The 15,727-nt window shown below is 40.3% G+C and overlaps 1 protein-coding gene across 10 annotated transcripts in view; it reads right to left on the reverse strand.

The window, feature by feature from the left end:
- usp9 (ubiquitin specific peptidase 9) overlaps positions 1-10,742 on the reverse strand; it is a 42,213-nt gene extending 31,471 nt beyond the window's left edge. For 9 of the 10 annotated variants that reach the window (XM_036139047.1, XM_012864296.3, XM_036139046.1 and 6 more), the window contains exons 1-5: positions 10,267-10,742; positions 5,317-5,585; positions 2,990-3,135; positions 1,950-2,029; positions 321-433 (exon numbers count right to left, since the gene is read on the reverse strand). In XM_036139047.1, the coding sequence (XP_035994940.1) occupies positions 321-433; positions 1,950-2,029; positions 2,990-3,135; positions 5,317-5,418 (441 nt within the window). In that variant the 5' untranslated portion in view covers positions 5,419-5,585; positions 10,267-10,742. Of the gene's footprint in view, positions 1-320; positions 434-1,949; positions 2,030-2,989; positions 3,136-5,316; positions 5,586-9,854; positions 10,144-10,266 lie in introns of those variants that run through there. The other variant, XM_036139040.1, reaches the window with a different exon arrangement.
- Between the last annotated feature and the right edge of the window lie 4,985 nt (positions 10,743-15,727).

Below are 15,727 nucleotides of genomic sequence, written 5' to 3' on the forward strand. Positions count from 1 at the left end.
ATTAAATAAAAAAGTCAAGATTGTTTGGAGCAAAGCCATAGATGAAAAGAGAAAGCATTTCGCCCAAAGCCCCCTGAGCCTCCACAGATCAATCCTCCTAAAACAAAAGCCAATCTCCCCCTTTCTAACAATAAGAGCATCGATCGCTGCCGTTTCCCCCTGGATTCAACAGCTGAACAGAAAATTTAATTTTAAGAGTGGATATTTTGTCTGCACACATAAAAATAGGAGCCACTTGTGAAAAAACGTCATCGTAAAACATTAAAAAAAAAAATATGAACGCGGCTTTATTTAAAGATAAGGTCCAGATAACAACGCACGTGGATCTCAAACTTCCAGCCGCTGACTGCCTCGTCTGTCAGGATCTTTGTGAAGGAAATGGTTAGACCGTCCCGGAAAAACCTCTGGCATGCCTCGCATTTCACATCCAGTCCTGCAAGAGGAGAAAAAAAAAAGAGAAGAAAAAAAAAATGAAACAGATCCACATGACCGTGAAAAGCCACACAACACAATTCTGCATGTAAAACATTCAGATCCAGATCTTTGTGCCAATAAATGTGCCTTTAATAAAAGACACGGGTCAATACAAATACAAAAAACAGCCATCAAGCAAATGTGTTTATTTAGGTGCTACTTCCTATTCTGCACATACGTTTTCTTATCTTCCACAGAAAGCTTTCACAGCACGAGATGAGGGGAAAGCTGCGTCGCTGCTTTGTGCATTAAAGCCTTTCCACGTTCAACAAAAAGCCGAAGAGGTTTCAGCAGAACGGAGACACTGTGTCAAGGCCGCAGACAATGTTACTCAATTTAAAAAAAAACAACAGTGAAAGATCGTTTTAGCTAAACATGGCCTTTTATTTTTATGACACTCGGGCTGTAATTCCTTATTACAACAGCTTTAAGAGGGGATGCTTCAGGCAATAACTCAATTTCATTTGTGCATTACTTGAAGAAAGCTGAAAATAAACTTTGAACAGTAGCTGTTAGAAAACCCGAACGTTTAGAGCCTGTTGAGTCACGATAAAGCTTTTGTTACTTTAGTTGTAGAAAACTGAGGACAAAAAACACTTTTCTATAACAAGACAAACATTAGTGCTAATATTAAAACGATCGGTATAATAGTAAATGATGATGATGATGTCATGAATTCTTGTCAGCAGCTATGTCTACATGGACTTTTTTTTTTTTTTTTTTACGAGGCACCTTAATGGTTGCTTTTGGGCTAATTTCAATGCCTGTGTGCGCCTCCAATATTGACGGGAGAATTTAACGCAACATCTAAGTCGACAAAGGAACATCAAGCAGCTACTCTTACCACCACTTGCACCTAAAAAAAACACCGTAACCACTCCAGGACATTAGCTGCTGCATGTACACGTTTCCCTCACCTGATGGTCTATCAGGCTCGGCTGAAAACCTCTTACAAAGGGAAATCTTGACTGAAGACAGAGTTCTCACAATCAGAGCTCTCGCAAGATTTGGTTTTATATCAATACGTCACTCACAGCAGATTGAATCATTTGTTTAATACTTTAAGATGACCACTAGCTCTAAAGAGGCATTTTATTCACAAGAACGACACCCAATCCTCAGCATGCAAAGTGTGCAGCATGGTGAGACATTAAATAATAGCTTCACAGCAAAGTTACAACCTCAATATTATCACAAGTTTCCAATTTAAAAATCACAGCCATTAAAGAAGAATATTACAAATAACTTAGGTGGAAGTACATTTCTGAACAAAGTCTGAGCTATTTTGCCAATTTGCCCAAAGTACAGTTGATCTTTTTTTTTTTAAATTAGCAATTGAAACTTGAAGCAGCTTTTTCTCAGACTTCGAAGCGTGGTGCTAATCCACTAGAATGGAGTTACTTTCAAAAACAAAAGACAACTGCAAGTGAATCCCTCAAAGCATTGACAAAAGCGAATATTCTGCAAATCCCTACCTTTTTTACTCAGGTCTATAGCAGCTTCCAAGAGGACTTCTAACTCTCCTTTTGGTAAAACTGGAACCACCCATCGAGGCCTGAGAGATGAAAAAGAGATGAGTCAGCAGAAATCCATATAGAAGGAGTAAAGAAAGGTGTAAACTAGGGCCGCACAATTAATCGCAATTCCAATATAATTGCAATTTAAACAAAAAAAAAAAAAAAACAATTTCCAAATTGCAATTTTTGGCTGTGTAACAATAAATGGATCATACGCATCCTTAATGTTATGGCAATATGTTTAAAGTGGGTTACAGCAGAAAGATAATCTAATTATATTATTTGTTTTAGAGTTTATATAATCACACTTTTTTTTTTTTTTTTTTTTTACCAGAAACTTACAGGAATCTCACCATAGCATTAAGTACCAGTCAAAGAGTTTAATACATAGACTTGCTTGTTGGTTGCACTTTATGTTCAACAAGGATTGATGTCCAAATCAACAAGCTATTCTCTTAAAAGCTAATCTCATGAATAATAGTATTCGGATTAATAAATGCAGGTAATTTTTGTTGCTTGTTGCCCATGCAGAGAAAAGTCAAAATTAAATTGCAATTATGGTTGAAATATATCATACTTTAGATTTTTGGTAAATCATACAGCCCTGGCATAAACATTGTTGAGCTGGCTCCTGAACCCTTTCACGTCACGTCACTGCAAAGTGATACGTTTCTTCAACTATTGTCACCCATTCCAGGTAGGCAATAAAAAGTTCTACTACCCTAAGTAGCATGCAGTTTTTCATATATACACACACATCAATTTCAAACAGATGGTATCGGCCGATACTGCACAGCCATGTATCGGGGCCAAAAAAATGGCATCTAGCTTATAGCAACGAGGGATGAACTGATAAAGGGATTCCAACCATTTTACAGCAGAAAAGCCATTTTTAATGTTTAATATTTGCTTTAATGGGGAGCAGGGGGTTTGGGTATGACTGACGGGGTAAAAAAAAAAAAAAAAAAAATCAGAGCTGCGGGAAGACAAGTAAACACCTGTTAATCATGTCATCGAGCTTTGCCAAGTCGGTGTGAGGAAAGGCAGGCTCTTCTTCCTCCAGCTGAGGGGGTCCTTCACCCTGGCCCTGCTCATCTGGTGGGCTGACAGGGGAGTTCTCATTGGAGGAATTAGGAGATGAAGTCTGGAAGTAGAGACACCAGAAAAACATTTTAAGAACGTTTCAAACACCGGAGGAAGGAGTTAAACACAAACGCCGTTTGCAGCATAGACTACAGCCAGAGAATCATTGATGGATCTTTTTAAACGGCGTACCATATGTTGTAAGTAAAGCGGTAACTTTACAAGCTTTATGGGTAAGTTTTACATTTAAAGCAGCTCCAAGATGTTAATAAATCGTAGAAACTGATTTATTATTGATAAACGTTGCGATGCATCCACATTCTCATCACCTCCTCCCTCTGTGACCGTCGGCATCATTGGTGCTGAAATCTGCATCAGGTGAGGGTCTGTGCTGCAGTAAAACGCAACTAAACAGCCTGACAGTCATAAATGGCTGGGAAGGTGTGTGGTCATGATGATGGAAACATACACAACCCTAACCCAACCTAAAGAAGCAGAAAACGTCCGGCATCCTCCTCTTATATACTATTAATGTTAGGACAACACTATGTGGTGTTCATAATAGAGGAATAATTAGTGTTAAGGGATGAATCCAATCAAAAGGACATTAAAACCTCTAAAAAAGAAAAAAACCTGAAAAGCTAAAAAGTCAAATGCATGGCCACAGGATTCGTTCGTTTCAAAAAGTGAACAGCTTCTGACCAGGACATCACGGCTCCACGTCCAGACTGAACAGACGATTTCTCCTCAAATTGATTTTTCTAATTCTTAAATAACTTCAGTAATATAACTCCAAGTCTTAATGCTAACGGGGTTTCCCCCCCAGAGAACGGACTAGTCCCGGCGGTAGGTGTTGCTGCGGGTCCTTGGAGCTTATCTGACCGTTTTATCGCTCTCAAACATCGACGCATTTAAAATAAACTAAATAAATAAACAAACAAACAACACCTAGCCGGGCAGGCTTATAGTGAACCCTGGTCAAGCTACAGACTAAGCAGCAGTGAGATATGTCTCTGTTAACAATGTAGCTGTTTGGTTAGGGTCTAAAAAAAAAAAAAACATTAAGACCTGCCTGCAAGAGTATCTGGACCATATTTAATTATCACAGTTACACCTTTTGGTTTTACCATGAGAGGATACAAATTGACTGCCTTGCACAGAGAAGATCTACGTGCAAATGTTTACCGTTACTTTATTTCAGCATAATGAGTGACTGAACCCATTTGTGGGGCTTTTAACAGCACCTAACGACCTCTGCATGTTTTCATATCATCAAAAAGACGTCCTAACAACGAGCTAGCTCTATTTTAGGACAACTGTTACAAAGGGATGACAACCATACAACAGAGCCTGTAACGTAACCTCTCTAATGGCACAGCGCGGCAAGAGGTTTGCTCGGTGCATTTCTCATCAACTCTGCTTTAAATCTGCATTTTTTTTTTTTTTTTTTTAAATAACACCCCTGGTCCCATGGAGCCACCGGACAGGAGGCTTTGTGTTGCGCTTTCTATTGTTCTGACGACGAGCTGAACAAACACACAGGTACAAAGACACAGGTGTCTTTCCTATAAAGCTGCCCCTTCATACCTGTAGCGTTTGCAAAAAAAAAAGACCAACGCTCATTCACCACCACAGAAGATAAAGAGGGATGGATAACATGCTCAGAGTACAACTCTATCAGTATGTGGGAGTACCTCAGGGTCTGCAAATTAAAACGATCCGATGTAACGCCTCATAAAGAAACGAGGGTTAAAAAGGATTTTTTTTTTGTTTCATATTCTAAAACAGCGGCGACGAGAAGCTGAGCGCCGGAGACGAAGAGAAGTATAGGCGTTGTTGAGTGGGATCCATATCGGAGAAATATAAAGTGTGGGGGAGTACGGTGAAGGCTCCTTCTGCTTGGCTGACCTACATAGGCAGCTTGCCTTTCACATCTCAACACAGCTCATCTCTAACCATCCCAGGCCTGCACGTGCACACACACACACACACAAACACACACACACACATAAACACACACACCCTTTAACCATCACTCTGGAGTCTCTATTCATTCATGGCCTCCTCTTTTACTCTCTCTCGCTCTTTTCCGCTCCCTCCTCCCCACCCTTTTTGTCCCCACTGGCATCTTTGTGTTGCTAGGTGCGAATAAAACCCGCCGAAGAAGAGAAAAACAAATATACGCCTTCGCCCGACTAGCGACGCGACGGAAAGACGAGCGTGTAGCCGCTCAGGTACCCACCTGGTTCTGTGGCAGCGGGGGCTGGCTCTGAGCGTCGGGTGCCTGGCCCTGGCCCTGACTGTCGTTGCCCCCCACCGGAGAGCCACGCGTGGTGGCCGTCATGCTCGCCACGGGGCAGATCTTGGCAATCTTGGCCTCTTAGGGAGCGCTGGCCAGGAGGGAAATCACAGCCACCTCAGCTGCGGAGCAGCGGGAAGAGAGCCCGAACACACGAGAGAGGGTCGCAAGCACCTGGAGATCTGGGCGTACCGCTGAGACCATTGCATAACCTGGGGGAACGGAAGAGGGTCAAAAGTCAGACTCGTGGCGACTCAACAGTCTTTGAAGCGTTGTGAGCGAAGCGGTTCAACTTTTCTCTAAAATCCTCCGTAGTGAGGTGGAAGATCTATAACTCGGGGCTCAGGGATAAAGGATGCAGCTCAAACAGCATATCATGACTTTATCGCCGTCATTGCAATGTTCCTGGGTAAAAACAATCATTAAAAGGACAAAAAAAAAAAAAAAAAGGCATTTCAGAGCAGATTTTCATGCGTTGGCGAGGTTTTGCAAATACGGTAACAACGTAATACTTCTGCCATGATGTTTTTATAAATTTTCATGTAAAAACTTAGACAACCGTGGGAAAATGCACCCTTTCTATGCAAAAAAAAAACCCCACAAGCGGATCAAGACAAAGGCATGACAGGAAAATAAAAGCGAAGAGATTTGAACCCTTTACGATGTAAACGTCGCTGCCGACCGCTACCAAACACCGCCTGGCGACCGTCTACGTCGTCTATACAGGGAGCAAAGGTAAAAACTATTAAAAATAAACACTTCTTTACTCTCAGGGAAGCCTTAAATGTTTTTCCCCCTAAGAGTTGGCGATTGTTGTTTGTTTTTTTAAAAGAGAGAACTACAAAGTACTACTGCGCGCCCTTACAAGTGTGGCACTATCTGTAAGTATTAATTATATTTGCTTAGATTCTAGGACTAAAATTGTATTGTTTATAAAATTATTGTAATTTATCAGAGATGTTTTGCCAAATTTAACGTATCTCTCATTTTTGCACTTATGTACAATGAAAGATAACCGGTTTCAGCCTAAGCTCATATGAACTCTAATATAGCGTTATGAAGGGTTTTCTTTTACTTTAGCTACAGTCTAAAAACACATGTTAGGTTTGTCCTGTGCAATGCAGAACATAAATTCATGACAAGATACCCAGAAATACTCTAAGCTATATAAGACGCACTGAAATGTATCTGATGACAAAAAGAGCATAAACTTCGTACGACATTCAGCTTCAATCTGAAACGAGGAAACAAGAATGAAAAATAACGCCACAATCCACCTAATTCGCTTACCGTCATAAATTAGCAAAGTGATTTTGGCCAAAAAATTATCTTTTTGCCTAAATCAACTTAATAACGTATTGCTGTATTATTTTGTGTGTTTTCTGAAAAACATGAATAAAAACAACAACACTTCGGCAATTATTCTAGGAAGGCGACGGCGTGGGATATCAGGATACTTGAGCTGCTTTAACCTTCATCAGAAAGTCTAAGCAACGCAACACTGATGTTGAGTCAAAACTGGCTGCGGCATTGATTGTAATACAGACACGGTCATAGCAAACCAACACACTGGCAGAAAAAGTAGATACACGTATATACAGCTTATACAGGGAGGTTTGTGATAGGATCAGTAAACCCCACACATTACCAGATAATCTGGGTTAAACATTGCTAATACTCAAGGTTTTTGAACGGGACTTTTTTTTTCTCCCACCACCACCTTCTGTGCAACAGCGCCGGAGATAATCTGTGAACCGTTACGGCGCGACCGCTGTCGTTTACATGTGCTGACAGGAGCTCTGAGGTCTTTGAGCATTGTTAGAATGTGACATAGCCTGAAACGCTAAACGACAAAAAAAAATACTTCCCCCCCCACCGCCCAGGATGACCGTGCCCACACACAACTGGGATTTTTTTTACAGCAGGTCACTCCTGTCTCACAAAGCCACCGCATTGTGTGATTCAGTTGGGCCCAGCATCTATTTCAGACATCCAAGCGACTAACCTGGACTAAAAATAAAAATAAAAAAAACACAAAGATGTAAATGATGTGTCCTTCACGCGTGGCCGCCTAGCCATGAACCGCTGTCAAAAGTGTCCTAAGCTTCTAGCTGCCTTGTGATTTCCCCACGACGCCGTCTTTATGAGGAGAAAGCACAGCCCTATATTGTAAATCAGGGGTTAGCATCAGATAATTTAATATCCTACAGCACCTGCCCAGGAGTATCAACAGTTTATCAGAGCGACACGCAAAAAGAAGAAAAGAACAAAATCAGGACGAAGGGGCTGAAAACACGACAGCGGGCAACACTTTTAATTTTTAAATTTGCCCCGTTGAAGCGTTGCGTTCCAGTACTTAGGAAGCTAAAGTAGGTTTTCTGCCATAAAGCTGTAAACCGTCCTTCACTCCGGCATGCTCAACGCCGTGCGCTGTAGAGACAGAGGGACATCAGCGCACAATAGAGAACCTGCAGGCAAAACCTGGAGCGGTAAGCGTTTAAAAAAAAAAAAAAGTTATTTGCAGTGAAACTATTTAACTGCTAGCTAAATGAGCAAGAGTGTTTGGTTTTTTTGTGTGTGACACACAAAGAAAACACACATTTATGTATTAGGCCTCATTAAAGTGACACACAGTAACAGAACCATTTACTGCTCCAAACATATTTTGGGTACATTTGTTGCAAAAGGTTTTCACCGACATTTCAAAACAATGTGGCTAAAAGGTTTTAAACCGATTTAGAAAATCCTGATTCAGAGTGAGAGTCAGAAAACGTTAACTGCTGGTCTACGGGGGCAAATATGCAGTTTATATGTTTAGTTTATAGTGCATATAACTTAAATATTTCAATAAAAGAAACATGACAGTTCTCATTTAACAGTCCACTTTGAGGAATTGTAGTTATAATGGCTTCAATAAATAGAGCAAAAGCTCACTCAAGAGTTATTTTTGCTTTGATTGCGTTAGCTGGTCTATTTGGGATCACGACTAAAGTCAATTTCGCACGCGAACTCTGCAGAAACTACAGCAAAAATAAGTTGGACTACATGCAACTAAGAACATCTCTATAAAGATTTGCCCTAATGGATACAGCGGTCGGGAATGTGTGTCCAAAATGTGGGGTAGGTGGGACCAGAACGGCAGCATTCTGGTAAGAAACTGGGATAAGAACTGGCCAAATTGTCCAGGCGCTAATAAATGTTGCCAACACAAACAAAACAGTTTGTCATGCTTGCTCCCGGGTGAGCACGCACAATATGCATCTTTGATTTGATCAACCGCAAAAGAGAAGAGACCCCGATCTGTGGATGTGAACGGAAATGCTCTGTGTTGTGGGTTAGTGAATGAAAAAGCGGCAGAGAATAGAAATCTTTGAGACAAGAGGAGACATTCTGGACAGTAGCTGTGATGCCCAATTTTTCACAAGCATCAAATACATGATCAAGCATTGTTAGCCACACTGTCTTATGTTATGTTGCTTTCTTATTCTCATTATAAATATCATAGTTGGCACAGTTCAATAGTAACTTCTAATCGTCATCATCTCATAAATGAGATGCATAGTTTATGCAGCCCAGACAAACGTGGAAATCGGGTCATAAAATAAGGGTGCAACGCCTGCCTTTTAAATGCCAGCACCCCCCGGTCGTTAACAGGCATCTTGTCGGTGGATGAATCGGTCGGTCAACAGACTGCCATGTTTCTCCCGTCGAGTTTCCCCTCATGAGCGAAAACGATCGAAAAGTTTGACAAGTCGCGCTGCGTAATTAGTGCAACGCGAGACGCCCGATGGCTGTGGCGGTGGCAGTGGACGCCGGCTTCCGTGGCCGGGGTCCGGCTTGGAGGGCGATCCGCCCCAGACGAGCGGAGCACCGAGGCGGGCGAAGGCCTCGTCGTCCAAAGCCCGCTGCGCTGTCACAGATCCAGGCCTCGGTGCTCCGCTTTGGGCCTCCGCGGAACACTCGCCCTGCAAATACGTGCTGCAAACAAACCCGACGCCCCCCCCCCCCAAACAAACAAACGCCGGGCCCAAAGCCGCCTCCACCCCCCTGAAACGAAACGAAACGAAACCCCCAAACAGCAGCAATCCCTCGACAAAACCGTTGCTGCTGACTAACCGTGTAACAGGATCGCCATTTGCAGCGAGCGGCGCTAGCACGTAGCTAAGATCGCTCACGTTAGCCGACTGCTAGCTGGCGATAAACACGGCTAGATACAAATAGCTCGGCCGATTGGCGATGTGGCCATATAAGCTGGCGCTGGTGTGTCCGTCCACCGACCTAACCCCAGAACCGCAAAAAAAAAAAAAAAAAAACAGTTCAACAGCACGAACAAGTTAGCTAGGCTACACTGGCAAGCGATCAGTGACAGGGGATGCGTCTATTTCCTGAAGTCCCAAAAAAAAAAAAAAAAAAAAAAGAGAGCTCCGATACGTATCCCTAAAGTTAGAACAAGGGCAAAACACTCCGAAATATACACACACCGGCAGCCTCGGAGACAATCGATGTCAATAGGCGTGTTGCTCCCAGAAAAGGAATCGCACAAGTGTCGTTTTTTTAGACGAAACCGGAGAGTGTGTTCATGCCGCTAACTTGTAAACACGGGACGTTTAAAAGGAAACGCTTGTCGTCAGAGTGTAGACAGTGTCGCGGTCCTTTCTGCGGGTAGCTAGCGTTAGCCTCGGATCCGCAGGCATGTTAACGCGGCCGTAAATTGCACTCCCGTTTCGGAGACTCGGCGGCTAACAAGAGAAAGCAACGCTAGCAAACGGAGAGGCAGAAAGCGTCGCCGAACGCAGCGACGTACGTTACCTTGCACACAGCGCCAGCTGACGCTAACATTAGCTGGCTAACAATCAGCAGTCAACCTACGGTGCTAAGCGGCTAACAACTCACCAGGAATTTGATATGACTTCCCCTCTATTCACGGGATACGTCCAGTCTCCGGCGAATGTGTCGTCGTATATTACATAAACGCGGCCTATATCAGTGGCAGTTTCGCAGGGCACCAAGCCTGTTACTAGAAAAAAACCTAATTCCAACGTTTTTTTTTCCTCTCTCTCTCCTCCGCTTCTGGGTGTTTTTCCTGCGTCACCGGCGCGGTAACAGCCCCCTATCGCTATCTGAGTCCGGTTTCTGGGGCTTGTCACCTCGGTCCCAGCAGTCACTCACAACTTGAATCAGCTCAACATGGCGGAAGCGCAGTCCCACACGAACGCTTCTTAGTAAAAACAGGCCAGACTGCTCTGTGAACTCCGACACTCCGGCGACGTCTGCGAGCTGGTTTGCATCACAAGCCCGACTAGCTCCGCTTAACACAACACCCGCTGAATGGAAGGGCATAAAACCCCACTCGAGTCTGATGAGCGACTCCAGCTCCAGCGGTGAATTCCAGTCCGGGTTTTGACTGAAAAACGGACAGAAACAGATGATCAGCTGTGGCACTTCACTATAACGCCCCCTATCGGACGGGGTGGGCAGACACGAAAACGTCGTTTTCTTAGTTTAAAACTGAAAAACTATGAAGCAGCCCCATAACTGTAATATATAAATAAATAAAATATTCAATTCAATTAAATTTTATTTATATAGCGCCAAATCATGAAACATGTCATCTCAAGGCACTTTACAAAATCAAGTTCAATCATATTATACAGATTGGGTCAGATTATACAGATTGGTCAAAAATGTCCTATATAAGGAAACCAGTTGATTGCATCAAAGTCCTGACAAGCAGCATTCACTCCTGGGGAACCGTAGAGCCACAGGGAGAGTTGTCTGCATTGTACATGGCTTTGCTGCAATCCCTCATACTGGGCAAGCATGAAACGACAGTGGGAAGAAAAACTCCCCATTAACGGGAAGGAAAACCTCCGGCAGAACCGGGCTCTATAATATATATATAAAAAATAAATTCAGCATGATTACACTTAAATCAGTAATAATTCAGTTTAATAAGTTAACCTATTTCTTATTATTTACAGTTGTCAAAAGGTTTTGAAATAAACAATTTTATATTTAAGTTCAGCTCTTGAAATTATGTGGATAGGTTACATGTTTGTAAAGTATACCAGGTCTTCTGCTGCTGCTTTTCACCATGAAATACTTTAAACAGCTGCGGTGACTTCCATAAATAGAACCTGACATCTGATTGGCTAGCCTTTAATGTAGGTCTTCTTCAGAAAAATGATTTTAATAACTCAGTCATTTTTAAGGGGTAAGATTGACACACAAAAACCAAACTTGTTTTCCCATGTGCTATAGCACATGACTGTAAATGAATTAACCAGCTGGTAAATGTATTGTTATGAGTACAATTTTGTTATCAGTTACATTCTATAATTACATATTTAATAAATCATGTACAAGTGTTGTTTAATTCACGCAAGCATTTAATAATTTCTTGAAATGTGGCACTTTTTGATCTCTATAATACCTTTGATTTTGTGACAATGTTGTTTTACAAATATTGTTTTTTTTTTTTCCATTCTTTTGTTTTTGATCCCACGGACCTGGTGACCTGTCCTGGGTGTACCCTGCCTCTTGCCCTATGATTGCTGTAGATAGGCAACAGGACTGTGCACGTACAAACGGGTACAGAAAAATGGACAAATTTCTTTCTTTTTTGAATATTGTTGACTGGGATAAAATTGAGGTAACATTTAAGCCAAAAGGCATTACAAACTTGATGATAATGTCACTAAAATCAAGCAAGTATTTTTTATTTTTTATTTTGAAAATTAAACATGAGACATCATAGTTTTACTCATTATCAGTCAATTCAATTAGGTGCTCATATATCTTCTTTTCATCCCATGGTCCTTTCCCATTTTCCCACTGTGCTTATTTTAAAACCCCTTTTGCGGCTTTGTTTTTGGTAATCTATTTTTAGAAATATAACTTTAACATTATATTAAGTCCCTGCAATTTATTTCACTCTTTAACAAAAAAAACAACAGCTTTTTGAGGCACTAGTGGATTTAAATGAAAATGTTTGAACAGGACGGGGGGAAAAAGACAGAAGGGAAAGATATGTACCAAATGATTCAGGCTAGGAGATTAACTTGGAACAGCTGCACTGAAGGACTGACAGCCTCAACCCATGAGGCTATTTCACTGTTCTTCCCATACCACTGACACTTAGCAGGCCTACTGATGCTGGTAACATCAAAGTTAATCAAGTGTTTATAGCAAGTTATCAAGTATTTTAGAGTGCTCTTAAAATTGAAATCCTACGGAAAAGATTGAGAGTATTAAATCAGAAGGATTAATTTATCTAGTAACAGCTGGATCTATGCTCACTAGCAATTGTTTAATCGCGTTAACAAACCAAAAAAAAAAAAAGCAAATCACATGGCAGCAACTCAATGCATTTAGGCACCTAGACGTGGTGAAGATGGCTCACTGAAGTTCAAACTGTGGATCGGTGTCAGTGAAAAAACGGAGTGGGCTAAGGGACTTTGACAGGTGTGGTCTGAAGATTTCAGAAAGTGCTGATCTACTAAGATTTTCACACACGACCATCTTTTGGGTTTAAAGAGAATGGTCCAAAAAAGACAAAATATCCACAATGCAGTACTTGTGTGGGAAAAAAAGTCTTGTTGATCTCAGAGCTCAGAAATGAATGGATAGACTGGTTCCAACTCATGGTCTGAAAGTCAACATCAACTCAAAGGACTAGTTGCAACTGGGGTATAAGGAATACCGTCTCTGGACATGCAACACGCTGAACGTTAAAGCAGATGGGCTTTTAGCCGCAGAAGACCACAGCGGGGGAACCTCCTCTCAGCTAAGAACAGAAAACTGAGGCTAATGCTCATCAAGGAAACATGAACTAAAACTGTCACTGGCTTCAATAGGTCTTGAGCTCAGTTTCAACATTCAGATGGTAGGGTCAGATTTTGTAATAAACCTACTAAAATCCATTTTTGTATCAACAGTTCGTCCTGGTGGTGGTGAAATGTTGTGAGAGGTTTCTTGGCACAGTCTGTGCCTCAGTTGAGCATCATTTAAATGCTACAGCCTACCTGTTTTGTTGCTGACCATGTGTGCCATTTTATGCAATTAGTGAATGGTTTAAATTATCATTACTATTTCTATATAACTGTGACTCAGAGAATGTTTTTTTTCTTTTTCATAAAGTATGCACTTACTGGTTGAGTAAATGGTTATTGACAGATTTGGGAATGATAACAAACATACGATTTTATACATAAATTAACAAAATATTCAAATATCAGCTGTTTGTGAGTCTTGTCCTACAAACAGGGCAGGACAAGTTGAATGAATTGAATGGAAGTGCTACTTTAAGTCAACATTTTTTGGCTTTGAAAAATCTTTCACTGTTATTATATACTATCATATTTTTCAACAAAATCCAATCATAACCAACCCAAAGTTGTATTAAGCCCTTTGCATGATTTAATTGAGAATTACCACTTTTGTATACGCTTAATGGTGTATTAGGGCAGGACAATAATTCAATATCAATATATATCGCAAAATAACTTTATTCAATAGAAGTGACATGACATTTCCAAAATTTCAATATACATAACAGTCTATGATTGCAGCATTTGTCACTGGCTCACGGTCTGGGTTTTATGTGGTTTTATCTGTTTTATTTTAAAATACGTAAATATTTCTAAAATGTAATATTGGAGATTTCTAATCATTGGAATATAATTGTCATACATTTCTACAGCCATCTGTTGTGGGCATTCCTGGCAGTCTTTCTGAGGCTTTTATTTTATTTATATCGATATCGTAATTATATAGTCCATCCATCCATTTTCTGATCCGCTTTATCCCTCATTGGGTCGCGGGGTGCTGGTGCCTATCTCCAGCGTTCACTGGGCAAGAGGCGGGGTACACCCTGGACAGGTCGCCAGTCTGTCGCAGGGCGTAATTATATAGTATTGACCGCAATTAAGAAATATATCGTGAAATGTGTTTTGGCCATATCGTCCAGCCCTATGGTGTATTTATTTTGCAAAAGCCAAGTTTGATGGTGTGTTCATGCAACCACCGAAAAGAAGGCTTTTACTCTTTGATCTATTCGTAAGCAAATAACATACATACATTTTTATTTCTGTAAACAACAATAATAAATAACTTAGCATTCATTTATGTTGCTGTTGATTTCATTTTCAAAATTCGAAGATCTTCTTGGTATGTCTGCAGCTGTTGAGCTTTTCAACATTTACCATTTAAACTGTAGTCCTCAGGCAAGCTTGCGTTTACCTCAGACCGGCCCTGAATATAACAGAAAATCTTCTTTAAGGTAGGTAGGTGGAATTAAGGTTTTCTCAAGATATGAAATCAAACTCTTAAAGTTATCCGATTAAGATCTTCATGTACTATGTTTGAAAATGTCTGAGAACACTGTTAATGTCTTAATTTAGAATAACACTAAGAATAAACCAATCTTTAACAAAAACTGGTGAGCAAAATTAAGCTGTTTCAGTGTTTGTTTGGTAGAAGATAAAGAGTAAGAGTAATGCCTTCGTTATATTGGTTTCAGTTTGAAGTTTGACCTCTACTATTCACAGTAGAGTGACGTTTTTATTACTTTTTAAAGATTTAGCTTTAAACAATAAAGCAATTTCATGTATGTTTTTAGAAACACCCGTTTTTCCTGCTTTATGTATTCATAATGTTTGTTTTCTCCAGGAAATGTTATACCATAGTATTACAAAGTATACAAATGCATGGTTTTCTATTATGATTTGTACAAGTTTCTTAGCTGAAAGGAAAAAGGTTAATTTTTAAACAATGAGACTTAAATGTGTACCTTATTTTTACACAGACGTTTTTTCCGGCGGATTTTTGTTTTGGTTTTTTTGAATTATATTTTATTTCCTTTTGTCTATGTTGATGCACAAATGTTGGAAAAAAAACCCTCTTAAAATATTGCGTTGTTTTTAGAGGTTTTGTAATTGACCTTTTAAAAAAAATGTTTATCCCAAAAATACTTTATTTTAAAGCTTCAGCACTCCTCTGTGAACCGTGAGCTAACATATTATGTCACTCTTGTTTCTAGGGCAGCCGTTTCAAACGACAAACTAACTCAAACTGTCAGATAAAGCTCCAAGCACTCAAACAACAACAATACAACAACAAAAAACAACAACAATAATAATAATAATAATAATAATAAAAAAAAAAAAAATATTATATATATATATATATATATATATATATATATATATATATATATATATATATATATATATATATATATATATATATATATATATCGGTGCCAGTGCCATTCAGTGTGCTTAAACAGAAAACCCGACATAACTGCAGAATCTCGCTCTTTAAAAAGTCCTGCCTGGGTTTTCTCTCCCGCCCG

Source organism: Fundulus heteroclitus, chromosome 7 (assembly GCF_011125445.2).
Source record: "Fundulus heteroclitus isolate FHET01 chromosome 7, MU-UCD_Fhet_4.1, whole genome shotgun sequence".
Classification (NCBI taxonomy): domain Eukaryota; kingdom Metazoa; phylum Chordata; class Actinopteri; order Cyprinodontiformes; family Fundulidae; genus Fundulus; species Fundulus heteroclitus.